Source organism: Panthera pardus, unplaced genomic scaffold (genome assembly GCF_024362965.1).
Source record: "Panthera pardus isolate Hobbes unplaced genomic scaffold, ASM2436296v1 HiC_scaffold_12, whole genome shotgun sequence".
NCBI classification, from domain to species: Eukaryota; Metazoa; Chordata; class Mammalia; order Carnivora; family Felidae; genus Panthera; species Panthera pardus.
In genome coordinates, this window is record NW_026526677.1 from 13,043,535 (window position 1) to 13,058,649 (window position 15,115).

Genomic DNA, 15,115 nt, shown 5'->3' on the forward strand with positions numbered 1-15,115 from the left:
TCTTGGCTTGGTGGCTTGGCCATTAAGGGATCCCCTGGTCTTGAGGTCTTCATGGCCAGTCGCTCACATGGCTCCGGAGCTTTGTGGATATCACCACTACCACTCTCAACACGTTGTATTAAGTTCACATCAGTATTGACTGGCCTTTGCTTCACCTCATTAACCCACACCTCCCCTCTATTTCACAGATGAGGAAACTGAGGCCCAGGGAGGTGGGGAGATTTACCAGGAATCAGTGTCTGGAAGCATCCTATTTCCAGGTCTTCTGAACTAATAATAGCAATAGCAGTAACAACAATCAACACTTGTTGCACGTACCCCACGCTGAGCGCCGGGCTCAGCATTTGACCTGCATCATAACCCTTAACTCCGTCCTTCACGCCCCCCGCCCCCCTTATCCTAATTTACAAAGAAGGAAACCGAGGCTCAGGGAGTTTAAACAACTTGCCCAAGTTAAGCCAGGCCAGTCACTTTCAAAGTCCAGATGCAGACCTCCAGCTGACTAACTCTAAGGAAACCCATGTCATTCTGCTTCTCAGAAAACACTACTCCCAACTGCACAGTTCAAAACCCCACCCAAGCCGGCCCTGCATCGGGGCCAGTCGGCTCCAGCTGAGTCGTTCTCTGTTTTGACCAAGGATACAGAGGGCGCTGCCCAACTCGTCTGGGGGGCCCGAGGGAGAGGGCGGGGGTGGGGGTGGGAATTCTTTGTGCTGGGGCGTGTGCTGCGGGGGAGTATCTGGGGACCAGAGGGCGAGTCACGTGCGCGTGAAACTAGACCTGGGGGAGGGGAAGGGAAGGGAGCCCCCGCCCCCACCTCGGGGCGCAGCCCGGGACGGGTGTAAATACAAGAATTAACTCCGTGGATCCGCTCCGCCTATGCCCCGTCTCGCGGATCGGGGGTGCCCGGCGGGTTCCCCGCTCCCCGACTTCTTCCGAGGGGGCAGAGGAGGCAAGAACACCAGACTGCGGCGCTGAGTCCCCGAGGCGGCCCGGCCCCGGCGCGCAGAGAAGTCCGATAGCCCGTGCGGTTCGCAGCTGGGCCCGCGCGACCACGGCCGCAGAGCGTGGACGCGCCGCGAAGGCGCTGCGCTCCCGGAGGCGTCCGCGGCCGCGGGAGGCGCGCTTCCCCCCACCAGAGGTGAGCGGCGGGTGTGGTTAAGGGGGTCCCCGGCTGCGGGTCCGCTGGGAGCCCCACGGGCCGGCTCCCACCGACACTCCCAGGCTCCCCAAGAAAAAAACCTGCTCGCTCCCCCGAGCCCGTGGGGTCCCGCGGCTCGCTGTCGCGTTTCTCCAAGCGCGTCCCTCCCTCCCTTTCCTCCGGCCCCTCGGGTACTCCTCTTCCTCTCGGCCCCTTCGGCTGCACTTCCTCAGTTTGGAGGAACACTCTTGTCGGAGTTTGAACCGACCTGCGGGCGCGCCGGAACCCAGAGCCCCATTTCACAGATGAGGGTACTGAGGCCCCGGGAGCCGCGGCTGGTGCCTTCCGCCCCTCCCTCGCGCCCTTCCCCCCTTTGCCCTTCCCAGTCCCTCTCGTCTCCGCGGCATCCGTCTCCCCCTGCCGCTCCCCACCCCCGCGCCGCCCGTGTCCCGTCTCCTCCCACGGTGGTGGCGGCGGCCGCGGCCGCGGCGGGGGGAGCTCTGGCTCCTTCCCTCCCTCTGGTAAACACACCCGCCCGCCGCCCGCCCGCGGGGAGCTCGGCCCTTATAAAGTCAGCGGCCGCGGGACTTCCTGCCGGAGCGCGAGCACCCTTCCCCGACCCGAGAGCGCGGGCTGGCTCGGATGCGCGCCGCGTGGTGGCCCGCGCCCTGCCGAGTGAGTGAGGGGCGCCGGGGCCGCCGGAGGGCCCGCCCCGGGTCTCCTTCCACGTGGCAGCTGTCTGCCTGGATCGAGGGACGGTGGGGACACCGGGCGCCCGGTGCGGAGAGGCGGAGGGCGGAGGGCCAGCGGGGGCCGGGCCCCAGAGGAGAGGAGTGGTCTTACTGGGGCAGCAGGAATGGGGGCGGGGGGTGTCTCAGGCTAGTCCCAGACTTCCCCTTCCTCCTCCTGCTTGCTTCTGGGGGTCCTTCCTGGCGCGGGCGGCCGGATGCTGGCCAGCGGTGGCTTCAGAGCGCGCCCTGCCCCTTGCTGACCTTTGGGGACTTGGGGAAGTGCGGGTTTGGGCCCGGGGAGCCGGGCTCTGCGCGTTCTGGCCTGGCTGGAAGAGCCCGGCAGCGCGCCAGGAATCTGTTGCGCTCAGACAGGACCTTCCTTGTTTCCGATAGTGGCCCGGCGGGAGCGCAGCGCCGCGTGAGCCCCTGGCACTGCCAGTGCGCCCAGAGCCAGGTCGGCGGCACCCGCCGGGAAGCCCAGGGCCCTGGGACCTTCGCGGGCAGGCTCGAGGGGTCTCAGGAGCCGCCGGGATGCGAGACCCTTCCCCGGGGCCGCCGGGGGTCCGTTTGCTCAGCGCGGTGTTCCTGTGCAGGCTCGCGGCCAGCATGGCCCCCACGCTGCAGCAGGCGTACCGGAGGCGCTGGTGGATGGCGTGCACCGCGATGCTGGAGAACCTCTTCTTCTCTGCCGTACTCCTCGGTTGGGGCTCCCTGCTGATCATGCTCCAGAAGGAGGGCTTCTACTCCATCCTGTGCTCAGGTACGCCCGAGGAAGGGCACGTCGGGCTGGGGCAGGGGCAGCAGAAGGGGAAGGTGGAAGCTGGAAAAGAACGCGAGGCTGAGCGGACCGGACGCGGGGCTGCCTAAGACAAGCACTGCGCAGGCGTTGGGACAGCCCCACTTCTTGACCAATTCAAACTTCTTCTAGAGAGTAGGTGGGTTTTGCCCCCTCTACCTCGTGTATCTAATCTAGGCTTCGCTGAATGCCAGGTATCGTGCTGGGCATTCAGACCCTTTGGCAGCTTCAGGTCTAGATCAAGATGGAGACCCCTAGAAGGAGAACAGGCACGCAGCTGGGTGAGGCATGTTTTACCAGGACTCCTATAAGGCTAAGTAAAAAAAGGAGAGCCTACAAAGTGCACTTGAATGTTAACAGGCCGGTGCCCCTCCTTTTCCAAGACTTTGAGCCCAGGGTCTTCAAATCACCATCTGCACAAAGTCTAGAAGCCTCATTTCCTCCAGGCCAGGCACTGTGGAGGGACCCTGCTTTCCATTTCAATTCCTTTGGCTTCCCTTGTGGTGTCTAATGAGGAAGTAGGAATTCTAATGCTCCTGAGGGGAGGGGAGGAGTCCAGGTCCCCTCTGAATTGTTTTCCCTGGCAACTGGAGAGGACCTGCCCTTTGTCATGTAATGGTCTTGATTCCTGCACTGCTCCTTCCGGCCTTCTCCACCTGTTTGTTTGTTTTTTAAATCAACTTTATTGAAAATTAATTTACATCACATTAAAACAATTTTTTTCTAAAAAAATTTTTTTTCTAACGTTTTATTTTATCTTTTGAGAGAGAGAGACAGAGCAAGAGCAGGGGAGGGGCAGAGAGAGAGGGAGACATAGAATCTGAAGCAGGCTCCAGGCTGTGAGCTGTCAGCACAGAGCCCGATGTGGAACTTGAACCCATGAACTCGAGATCATGACCTGAGCCGAAGTCGGCCGCTCAACCGACTGAACCCCCCAGGCTCCCCTACGTCACACATTTTGATCAGGCTTGACAAATGTATACCCCGGGAACCACCACCACCATAATCGGTATTTAGAATATTTCCATCACCCCCAGACTCCTGCTTCCCTTTTGTTGCCCACCCCTCTACCCGTGCTTTTTAAAAATACATGTGAGAGCTTTATTAAGATATAAGTCACATACCTTATGACTCACCCATTTAAAGTATACAATTCAATAAGTTGTGCAACCGTCAACATAATCAATTTTAGAACATTTCCTTTACCCCAAAAAGTAACCCTGTACCCATTAGCAGAATCCTAGGTTTATGTGGGACAAAAATAGATTTTTTTTTTTTTTTTTTTTTTTTTTTGGAAAAGCACTTGTTACCTTTTAGTAGACCTCCCTCCATGGGGCTTCAAGCTGCCAGGACACAGCCATTCCTACCCCTTGATCTTCTCTTCAGCTCTTCTGTTGAAGAATTTGGCCTTCACAATGACAGGCTGCTTGGGGGAGCCCTCTCCTGTCCAATACTTTGTAATAGCCTGATGGTACCACATCACTGATAGGAGCTGTTCTGTATATTTCAAATAAATGGTGTCTTCTAATATTTGGGCTTTCGTTACAGGCTTTTTTCACTTAGCATGATGTTTTCAGGGTTGTAGTGTAATAGGTCGACTTATAAGATATCAGAAAGCTTACTGTATATAAGTTCGTCTTAAACTCACCTTTCATGAATAATTAAGATAAAAGCTTATGCAGTTCCCTATTAGGGTTATCGGAAATTACTAACCACCCTATCTCGCTTCCGTAACTTCGCCTGCTTGTTAAGTAGATAACTTAGGTTGCAAAACGCTCCCCACCCCTTCTACCAAGATCTGGCCTAGGCAAGACCAACATGTAAAAAGTCACGAACTCACTGCCCCACGGTATCTTAGGTGTCTAACTATGATTGGTGATTTTAAACCCTCTTAGAACAAAGAACTTTAAATTGATAGGTTCCCGCCAAAACTAACGGTCTGTGTGTCACAATATAATTGGCTACCGTGAAATGCTGTAAATTGTCATTGGTTAACTAAATAATGACGTACTCTGACTTGCTAAAATCCATGTAAGCTCACTGCTACCTTTGTGCGGGGCCATTCTCTGCACTTTTCTCCTTAAGATCAGGAGATCAGGTTTGGCCCGGCCGTGAATAAAATCTTGCCTCGCTTCTATTCGGCGTCTGGTGTTTCATTTGGAGGTCCCACCGAGATTCTATGACCACCCGAAATTCGGAGGCCGAAGCGGAACAGCTAGGGGAGAGCTCCCGAGAGACGTTCCTCGGCCCCGGCCTTCCGTTCTCAGACCTGGCTTAAGCAAGGTATGCGAGGCGGCACCTATTTTCTATTTTCTGTTCTCTGTTTTCTGTTACTGGACAGATCTGATTCTAGGAGGGAAGGCTGGACGCGGCTTAACTTCCCCCTAGCTGGTATCTGGTGGAGACGTCCCCAGCACCATCTGGGTCTCCGGAACCTCTGGGTCTCCGGACCCTCTGGGTCTTCGGATCCTCTGGGTCGGGCTTGATCACCCCAACCATTTGTTCTATGTTCAGTGCTCTGTGTGCCCTGTTAAACGTTTCTTGTTAACCTATCATTATCTCTGGTGTGACCCACTGTTTAACCTCCGCCATGGATCAGTCTTCGTCCAAGCCTTGCCCCCCCCCCCCCCCCGCCCCTTAAATGGATCCTAAATAACTTCTCTGGTTTCAGAAAAAGAGGAAAGAACTATGGCTTTAACCTAAAGCCATCCTGGCTGCGGACATATTGCCAACTGGACTGGCCGACATTCTCTGGGGTTGACTGACCCCCCACAGAGGGCTCCTATAATCTTAACCTTGCTTATGCTGTCCGCGGGATTTGTTATGATGTTCATCCCCACAGGAGCCATATGTTGTGACTTGGGTCGACCTAGAAGACCCACCTTCCTGGCTGAGAAAGTGCCAGAAACAGGGCCAAAAGCTGTCATCTGGCATCTCCCTTTCCCACTCCCCTTCCTCTTCTCCTCCAAACTCCAAACCCTTGCTTCCCGTCACTCAGCCTTCAAAGAGGCTTTACCCAGTGCTTCAGGAGATAACCCGAAGGGACGGACTTGTTATCCGATCCTCAGAGACCACCTCCTTCTCCCCAGACTCTAGTAGCTCCCCAGGAACCCAAAGCCGCAGGAGACCCTTTGACTAGTCCCCCACATACCAGATCAGGAGCCCTCTATAGAGGAGAACACCAGTCCGCTGATGCCCCAGTTCCCATCCTTCTTCTTAGGCAAATGGCTCCAGCTCCCGGTCCAGATGGGCAGCCAACACGCCCAAACGCTTTTCTACACTCCTTTCTTCACCACGGACCTCTACAACTGGAAAACTCAGAACCCGCCTTTCTCTGAAAACCCCCAGGGCCTAATTGACTTATTGAGCTCTATTTTCACCACCCACTTACCTACTTGGGAAGATTGTCACCAACTCTTGCAGGTTTTACTGACTTCAAGGAAAGGGCCCGAGTGCCCCGGGAAGCCACGAGAGCAGTCCTCGGCCCAGACAGAATGCCTACCACAGACCTTCACAGAATTGAGCACATTTTCCATTCCGCGCCGCCCCATTGAGACCCTAACGCGGATAATGGTAGGGAGCGTCTACTCCAGTATCGCCAGATTCTGTTACAGGGGCTTCGCGCAGCGGCACGAAAGCCCACCGATCTGACAAAAATTCATGACACGGTCCAGGGACCGAAAGAGTCGCCTGCAGCCTTCCTAGAAAGGCTTTACCAGGCTTACCGCTTATATTCTCCTATTGACCCCGAGGCAATAGAGAACCAAAAAACCATTAATATGGCTTTCGTTTCTCAGTCGGCCCCAGACCTCCATGAAAAGCTCCAAAAATTAGAAGGATTCGAAGGAAAGCTAATTTCAGAGTTGGTAGAAATAGCCCAGCGAGTTTTTCAGAGCAGGGACAGCTCTGCCGTTATGCAAGGGAAGGAAATAGGGAAAGTCCTTGTAGCAGCCTGGGGAAAACCCCCAGGCAACAGCAAAGGACAGGGAAGGCCTCAACCCTGAGGCCAGAAAAGACCCTGAGCAACATTGGGAAAAAATCAATGTGCTTATTGTAAGAAAGAAGGACATTGGAAAGATAAATGCCCCAACAAAAAGCCTCCCATCCTGGTCGCCCAGGAACAATGACACCACCACAGCTCCCCTCTTTCCCTGAATCCCCAGGAGCCTGTGGTTACCCTCAACATAGAAGGGAAAGAAACCAGATTCCTGGTTGACACTGGGTCTTAAAGAACCCTTAGGACCTGTGATTAAAGAAAAGGTATACATTCCGGGAGCCACAGGACAAACGCAAGGCTACCCGCGGACTCGTGCCCGAATCACTGACCTAGCTGAAGGGACTATTACTCATTCCTTTGTGCTCATACCTGATTGCCCATATTCCCTTCTGGGGAGAGATCTGTTGCACAAGCTTAAGGCCCAAATTTCCTTTACCGGAAATTCTATAGACTTGAACCTACCGCCACCTGCCATTCTAGTTCCCTGCCCTATATCAGAGGAATATCGACTCTTAGAAAAACCAGAGCAGAAAGCGTCTCCATTAATAGAAAAGTGGAAAGAGACAATTCCTACAGTTTGGGCTGAAACTAAGCCCCCTGGACTAGCCATTCGACAAGTGCCGCTAGTGATCCAGCTAGCTGCCACAGCCACCCCCATCCGGGTGAGGCAATATCCCATCAGCCAGCAAGCGAGGGAGGGAATTGCCAAACACATCAACCGCTTGCGAGAAGCTGGGATCCTAATGCCATGCCATTCCCCCTGGAATACTCCCTTGCTTCCTGTCCCCAAACCTGGGACTTCAGAATATAGGCCGGTACAAGACCTCAGAGAAGTTAACAAAAGGGTGGAGACAATTCATCCTACAGTCCCCAACCCCTACACTCTCCTGAGTGAACTCTCACCAAATTACTGCCTTTACTCCGTCCTGGACTGAAAGGATGCATTCTTTGCTTTGCCGATTGCAAAGGTCAGTCAGCCTATTTTTGCCTTTGAATGGACAGACCCAGGTGGAACTTACAATGGACAGTTAACCTGGACTCGACTGCCCCAAGGGTTTAAGAACTCCCCCCACTCTTTTTGATGAGGCTCTCCGAAGGGATTTGGTCCCCTACCGAGAGAGCCACCCAGATGTTGCGCTGTTGCAATATGTAGATGACTTGCTCCTAGCCGCTGACTCCTTAGAGAACTGCACGAAGGCTACAGAGGACCTGCTAAGGGAATTAGATGTCCTGGGATATAAAGTTTCCGCAAAGAAGGCGCAAATTTGCTTGGACTCTGTCATATATTTGGGCTACCAACTGCATGCAGGCAAGCGATCGCTGGGGCCAGAAAGAATCCAAGCTATCCTCAACATTCCTAAACCCACAACTAAAAGGCAGATCAGGGAGTTCCTAGGAGCTGCTGGGTATTGCCGCCTCTGGATACCAGGTTTCGCTGAAATGGCAAAACCCCTGTACTCCGCCACTGGGGGTGAAGGAACTGAGATGGTCTGGGGAGAACAAGAAGACAGGGCTTTTGAGCAGATCAAGAGCGCCCTCATCCAAGCCCCAGCCCTAGCTTTACCTGGTATTACCAAACCCTTCCAACTATTTGTGCATGAGATCCGGGGAATTGCTAAAGGGGTCCTTACTCAAACTTTGGGCCCCTGGAAACGACCTGTAGCCTACTTGTCCAAGCAGCTGGACTCTGTTGCCACCGGGTGGCCCAGTTGCCTCAGAGCTGTTGCCGCCACTGGTTAAAGAAGCTTCCAAACTAACGCTTGGGCAAGACCTTCAGATCATAGGACCTCACGCAGTAGCATCCCTGCTGCACTCCCCACCAGACCGATGGATCAACGCACGAATCATCCAGGATCAGGTATTGCTACTAGACCCTCCACGCATCACTTTGCTGAAGGCAGAGGCTTTAAATCCAGCCACGTTGCTACCTGATGATGACTCAGAGGCCCCACGCCACGATTGCTTGGAAACTGTGAGTACTCTTACGGGACTGAGGGGGGGACTTAAGAGATCAACCTCTGTCAAAGGTGGATTTCGAGCTGTTCTCTGATGGCAGCAGTTTTGTCAAAGATGGGATCAGATACGCAGGTGCAGCTGTAGTGACTCAGGACCAGGTTATCTGGGCCCAAGCCCTTGAGCACGACACTTCTGCCCAAAGAGCAGAGCTGATGGCGCTAACCCAGGCCCTCAGATGGGCAAAGGGAAAAAACGGTGAACATTTTCACGGATAGCAGGTATGCATTCGCCACCGCCCATGTTCATGGAGCTCTATATAAGGAAAGAGGACCGTTAACATCAGGAGGGAAGGAAATTAAAAAAGAAATCCTGGCCCTACTGGAAGGAAGCCTTATGGCTTCCTAAAAAGGTGGCCATTATACACTGCAAGAGCCACCAAAAGGCAGACTCGCCCCGAGCGAAAGGAAACGCCTTTGCTGACGCAACAGCAGAGGCCACAGCAGAAAGAGATGTTCTCCCGATTAAAATTTTGCCTCTGCTGCCTCCACGCTTTCTTTCCACGGAACCGTTTTAGACCAAAGAGGAGCTACGCCTGATAAAAAGCTTGAGGGCAGAAAGAGATGACCAGCATTGGTATCACCTCGAGGATGGACGCATCTTCATACCAGAAGCTATAGGACGGACCTGGCTCCCGCAAGTCCACAGCTCCACGCATCTAGGGGCAACCAAGTTGTCTGAACTAGCCCAAAGAGACTATTTTATTCCAAACCTTAATAAAGTCGTACCAAGCCTAGGAGACTGATGCAAAGCCTGTGCTCAGACTAACCCATCGCCCAAGTTTAATTTTTCAGGACAGCGACTACGCAAACAGATACCCAGAGAAATATGGGAACTTGACTTCACTGAGATGAAACATGGACCCTATGGCTATCATTATCTCCTCGTACTGGTGGACACCTTCTCTGGATGGTTAGAGGCTTTCCCCACTAAAACAGAGTCCGCTCAGATAGTGGCTAAGAAATTACTAAAATGAATTGGTTCCCCGATTTGGCGTCCCTGTTGGTTTGGGGTCAGATAATGGCCCGGCTTTCATAGCCCAGATATCTAAAATGTTGGCCAAAAGCTGACAAATAAATTGGAAATTACATTGTGCCTACCACCCCCAAAGTCCAGGGCAGGTAGAAAGAATGAATAGAACTCTAAAAGAAACCTTGACTAAATTAATTCCAGAAACTGGCGAAAACTGGGTAGGCCTCCTTCCTTTTGCCCTCCTCAGAGTACGCTGTATACCTTACGTAAGAGGCATTCCCCCCTTTGAAATCCTATTTGGAAGACCACCTCGCTTGCTTCCAAAACTGGGAGATGAACAATGGGCGGAAATCTCAAACCAACATCTCCTTAAGTCCTTGCAGGCTCTACAAAGTACATTTCCAGCCATCCGTAACCTAGTAAAAGAAAGCCGGAAGGAACCGCCCTCTGCAGTCGAACCATCAGACCAAGGACTCGGACCTGGAGATTGGATCTGGATGCAACGTCACACCTCCCCAAATTTAGAGGCACGCTGGGTTGGGCCCTATCCGATCATCCTGTCCACCCCATCCGCTGTGAAAGTTGCCGGCCGGAGCCACTGGGTCCATCGCTCTCAAATTAAAGCGGCACACCCCGACCACATTCCTCTACAGTGGACTGTCAAACGGACCGAAAATCCTTTGAAGGTCCGGCTGGTAAAAGAATCCGCTGGGTAATTTTGTTCTTAATAATTTCCTTGGTCGGAGAAACATGTTCTGACCACGCCCCTGTCCAGTACCGTTGGATAGTTAGCAAAACCACTACGGGACAGGTTTTAGCAAATTCTACCTCTTACGCTTCCCCTGCCTTGACCTTTAATCTGTGTCTTCTGTTCCCCATTGAGTGGAAACAGCCATGATATCAAGGTGCTACCGGAGTTTTGCCTTACCAGAGAACCCCAGACTGCCCAAGTTTCGAAGGAGTACAGCTTTATGCTTGTCCCTCTGATGGGCCCGCCGGCTGTCAAGGACGAGGCCAGTTTCACTGTGCCTCATGGGGTTGTGGAACCATAGCTGACTGGGTTACTGAAAAGGATCAGTTTATACGGTCTATAAGAGCAGTGTCTCCGACCGAGAGTCAACACCTAGTCACTATCATCATCAGAAATGGTTTAGATCCCTGATGGAATACAGGGGAAACATGGGGATTGAGATTATACGTTTCTGGTCTTGATCCCGGCACTGCGTTCACCATTCAGAGGTTTAAAGTTAGAGTCACCCCTAGAGCGCCCATTGGGCCCAATCCTGTAATTAACCCTCTCCCTGACCCTGAAAAACTGCCCCCCAGGCCTCTAGCCCAGTCATCAGCTAAGTTTACGGCCCGTTCGCCCACCACTGCTGCCCTTGTGTTGACTCCTCCCCCCGCTAGGAACAAACCTGAAGTAAGAGAGACCGATACCTTTAAAGCCTTGTACTATACCTTTAAGTTTTTAAATGCCACCAACCCTAACATCACTTGGGATTGTTGGCTGTGTTTGGATCCTAGGTCCCCCTACTACATAGGAATAGGTGCTCCAGTCCCTTTGGGAACGAGAGAAGACCAAGTCAGGAATTTGAGCCATGGCCAGATAGAGGGTCATTGTACCCAGGGGCAGAACCCAAGTCTCACCTTAGGAGATCTAGAAGGAGCGGGGACTTGTTTCTGTGCTGGAAATTACCAGATGAAACAGTCCAGGTATTTGACTTATTGTAACAGCACCATCTACTTGCCAAATAATACTTATGTGGGGGGGGTACCCTTTACTTCCTTGTACCACCCTCTGGGACTTGGTTCGCTTGCTCCTTGGGTTTAACCCCTTGTTTAAACCTCCACCTTATAATCAAGAGGTCTGATTTCTGCATTCTAGTCCACCTCGTACCCCAGGTCTTCTACTTTTCAGGTGAAGGAGGAAGTGAACCCCTAGGTTTCATTCCCCAGTCTCGATTTATGAGGGAACCCATTTCTACTATCCTAGTGCCCCTCTTTGTAAGACTGGGGGTTGCAGGATCCTTTGGCGTAAGTACTGCCGCTTTCATCACAGGGGATGAGAACTTCAAATTACTAAGCAAACACATTGATCAGGATATATCAGAATTAGAAAGGAATATCGATAAACCATCTGAATCTGTAAACTCTTTAGCGGGGGTGGTACTTCAGAATCGGAGGGGCTTAGACCTGTTATTTTTATAACAAGGAGGGCTTTTATGGCCCTTGGGGAACAGTGCTGTTTTTATGTCAATAATTCAGGAATCCTCAAGCAGAGCTTGAGTCAGGTCAGACAACGACTAGAGGAAAGAGAAAGACAAAGACAAACTAATCAAAATTGGTATGAGTCTATATTTTCCTGGTCCCCTTGGCTAACAACTCTCCTAAGTGCCCTTGCGGGATCCCCTATCTTTCTCTTTCTAGCTATAACTATGGGACCTTGTTTGATAAAACTACTCCAGTTCATAAATCGAAAAATAGGATCTATAAAGCTTATGGTATTACGTAGCCCATAGGTCCCACTAGCCCAGATGCCAGAATAAGGTTATTCAAAGGTTTGAATAACTGACAAACAGGAGTGGGAAATGTAATAGGTCGACTTATAAGATATCAGAAAGCTTACTGTATATAAGTTCGGCTTAAACTCACCTTCCATGAATAATTGAGATAAAAGCTTATGCAGTTCCCTATTAGGGTTATCGGAAATTACTAACCACCCTATCTCGCTTCTGTAACTTTGCCTGCTTGCTAAGTAGGTAATTTAGGTTGCAAAACGCTCCCCCACCCCTTCTACCAAGATCTGGCCTAGGCAAGACCAACATGTAAAAAGTCACGAACTCACTGCCCCACGGTATCTTAGGTGTCTATGATTGGTGATTTTAAACCCTCTTAGAACAAAGAACTTTAAATTGATAGGTTCCCGCCAAAACTAACGTCCTCCCCCTCGTCCTCCTTGCCACAGAGCAACGATGTGAGCACCAAATGCTGTCATTTAACAAATGTGGAGTTCATGGTCAAGGTGTTCACTAGGGTCGGCTTTGGGCTCCCTGGCCACACCCTCTGTCTTCTCAGTGTTTTTTGTTCTCTCTGGAGGGACACCCTGGGGTGAGTGGTTGAACCACCTGTAGGGGTGTCACGGTTGAAGAGGGCTCTGTTCAGAATTTAGACAGGGGCAAATCAACTTAACACATAACTTCTCTTTATCCAGCAAAAGTGCCCAAACAATAAAACAATGGCTAAAGCTCATCAAGCCTTTGCTGTTTGCTAGATAGATCTTCAGTCCTCCTAACAGGTCTGTGATATAGGTATGACTATTAACCATGTTTTGTAGAAGAGACAGCTGACGCTCAGAGAAATTAAGCCACTTGCCTGAGGTCACACAGCTAATGAGCAGAGCAAGGATTCAACCCCAGATCTGACTCCAGGACCTGTCTCCTAGTCCTCGTAGGAACAGTGTAGCCACTTCCAACCTCCTTCAGCTTAGAGTTCTCCTGGAGCAGTCCTGCCATAGGCAGGACAACCAGCTAGAGCCCAATCCCACAGATGTTTTGGTGAACCTGACTGTCAGCTGCAGGAAAGTGAAACCTCAGGCCTTGAGGAGGGGCTCCCCATCCCTAGAGACTCAGAGAATGGGATCATTTTGTGAGTGAGTGTGTGTGTGTGTGTGTGCACGCGCGCGGCAGTCCTCGGAGCCAGCCAGCCTCTCGGGGTTGCAGCCGACCACCATCCCATTTCACAGATGGGATAACAGAGTCTCGGAGTTTCAGCAGCACGGCTAGTGAAGCCGGGGTTTGAATGTGCTCTGTGTGGCTCCAGGGGTGAATGTTTGCCCGTGGTCCTGCTTTCCAGGGCTTCACAGATCTTGTCACTTGTAGTTCACCCTCATGATTTTACCTTTCCTCTGTCCTAGGAACTATTGACTTAATGCTTCCTTTTACATCAACCCACTTAAAAAAATTGGCCTGAGTTTAAAGCGTAATATCCTCGGAATGTTGGGTTTGATTGTACTTACACATACATCATACATATGTGTCTAATACACACACACACACACACACACACATACATGTCTCCAACATACATACATATGTATGCGTGTTTTTCCAATACATTCGCATATGTATGTATATGTGTATGTGTTTCAGATACACATTGAAATGACTAATAACTGTGAAACATCAAACTCCATTCCCTGCATCTCCTAACTCATCCGGAGTTATGCATACCACAATTAGGGAAACATGGTTTTTTTCTAAGGCTTCAGCTCTATCAGTAACTCAGTACATTTTCCCTGTCCCACCCCGTCATGTTACTTGCCTATAAAAGCGGGGCAGTTGGATTTCAAAGACCTCTTCTGTTGTAATTGGCGTGGATAGAGTTCTAAGTGCATGTTGGGCTGGCTTTATCCAAGGAATCCGGCTTTATCCAACCATGCAGAGTGGTGGGGCCTCAGGAGCCAGCTCGTGTTGGTCAAACTCACAAGAGGCTGATGGATAAACCAGACCAACAGATGCGTTGACTGACTTTGAGCTGCTAGCAGGCCCCTGGGCTGTCCTGCTCCATGAGTGGAGGAACACGTCTCCTCGCCAGCACCAGCACAGGCACGGGAAGCGTCCTGAGCCGCCGTGTTCAGGACAGAGGGGCCCTGGGGTGGACGGGACTGGGCTGGCCCTTGGAGACGGTCTTGAGTTTGAGTGTAAGCCCTCCTGTAAGAAGCTGTGTGAAGCTGTGTGAAGCTGTCAGAAGCCCTCCTGTAAGAATTGCTGTGCTTCTCAGAGCCTCGCCATCTATACCATGGGGGTCATTGGACTCACTTGGTAGGGAGGCTGTGAGGATCGAAACAGATACCATATGAAAAAGCCTGGCACAAAGTAGGTGTTAATTAATCGAGAGCTAGTAGGACTTGTGTGAGAGAAGGTGCCGTTTGATGGTGAAAGACTGAGGGGTAGAATCAGTGTCTAATTCAGGAGCTGCAAACTCAGATGCCAACTGGGCCAGGCAGTTCATAATAATCAATTAATAATAATAATAATAAAGTAAGGCAGGTGTAAGGTGGCAAATGTCTGAGGGGGTAAAAGAGAGGTGACGACTTGGGTGGCTTAAACCCTTTAAGGCAAGACCTGGCAGAAAGGGGTGACCTCCACTCAGCTCCAGCAATGGCCAGATTTTCCGACTTCTTAAAGAGAAGCCAGATTTTTATGGGATAACTCCTTTTTTTAATGTTTATTTCTTTTGAGAGAGAGAGAGAAAGGATGAGAGCACATGAGTGGGGAGGGGCAGAGAGAGCGGGAGAGAGAATCCCAAGCAGGCTCTGCACTGTGAGCACAGAGCCCAACGCGGGGCTTGAACTCACGAACCACGAGATCATGACCTGAGCCGAAATCAACAGTCTGATCAGTTGGTTAACTGAGCCACCCAGGTGCCGCGTTTATGGGATAACTTCCGATTTTGAACCGCACCCA

The 15,115-nt window shown here is 51.5% G+C and overlaps 1 protein-coding gene across 10 annotated transcripts in view; it reads left to right on the forward strand.

The window, feature by feature from the left end:
• The first annotated feature begins 783 nt into the window (after positions 1-783).
• Positions 784-15,115, forward strand: part of SLC43A1 (solute carrier family 43 member 1) — a 30,394-nt gene continuing 16,062 nt past the window's right edge. The window contains exons 1-3 of one of the 10 annotated variants that reach the window (XM_019414412.2): positions 2,518-2,632; positions 4,754-4,951; positions 10,025-10,362. Coding sequence is in view for 3 of the 10 variants with exons in the window: in XM_019414409.2 (XP_019269954.2) it covers positions 2,479-2,632 (154 nt within the window). In the remaining 7 variants the exon portion in view is untranslated. Of the gene's footprint in view, positions 1,142-1,607; positions 1,920-2,465; positions 2,633-3,979; positions 4,952-5,936; positions 10,363-15,115 lie in introns of those variants that run through there. The other 9 variants (XM_019414411.2, XM_019414413.2, XM_019414409.2 and 6 more) reach the window with 9 other exon arrangements.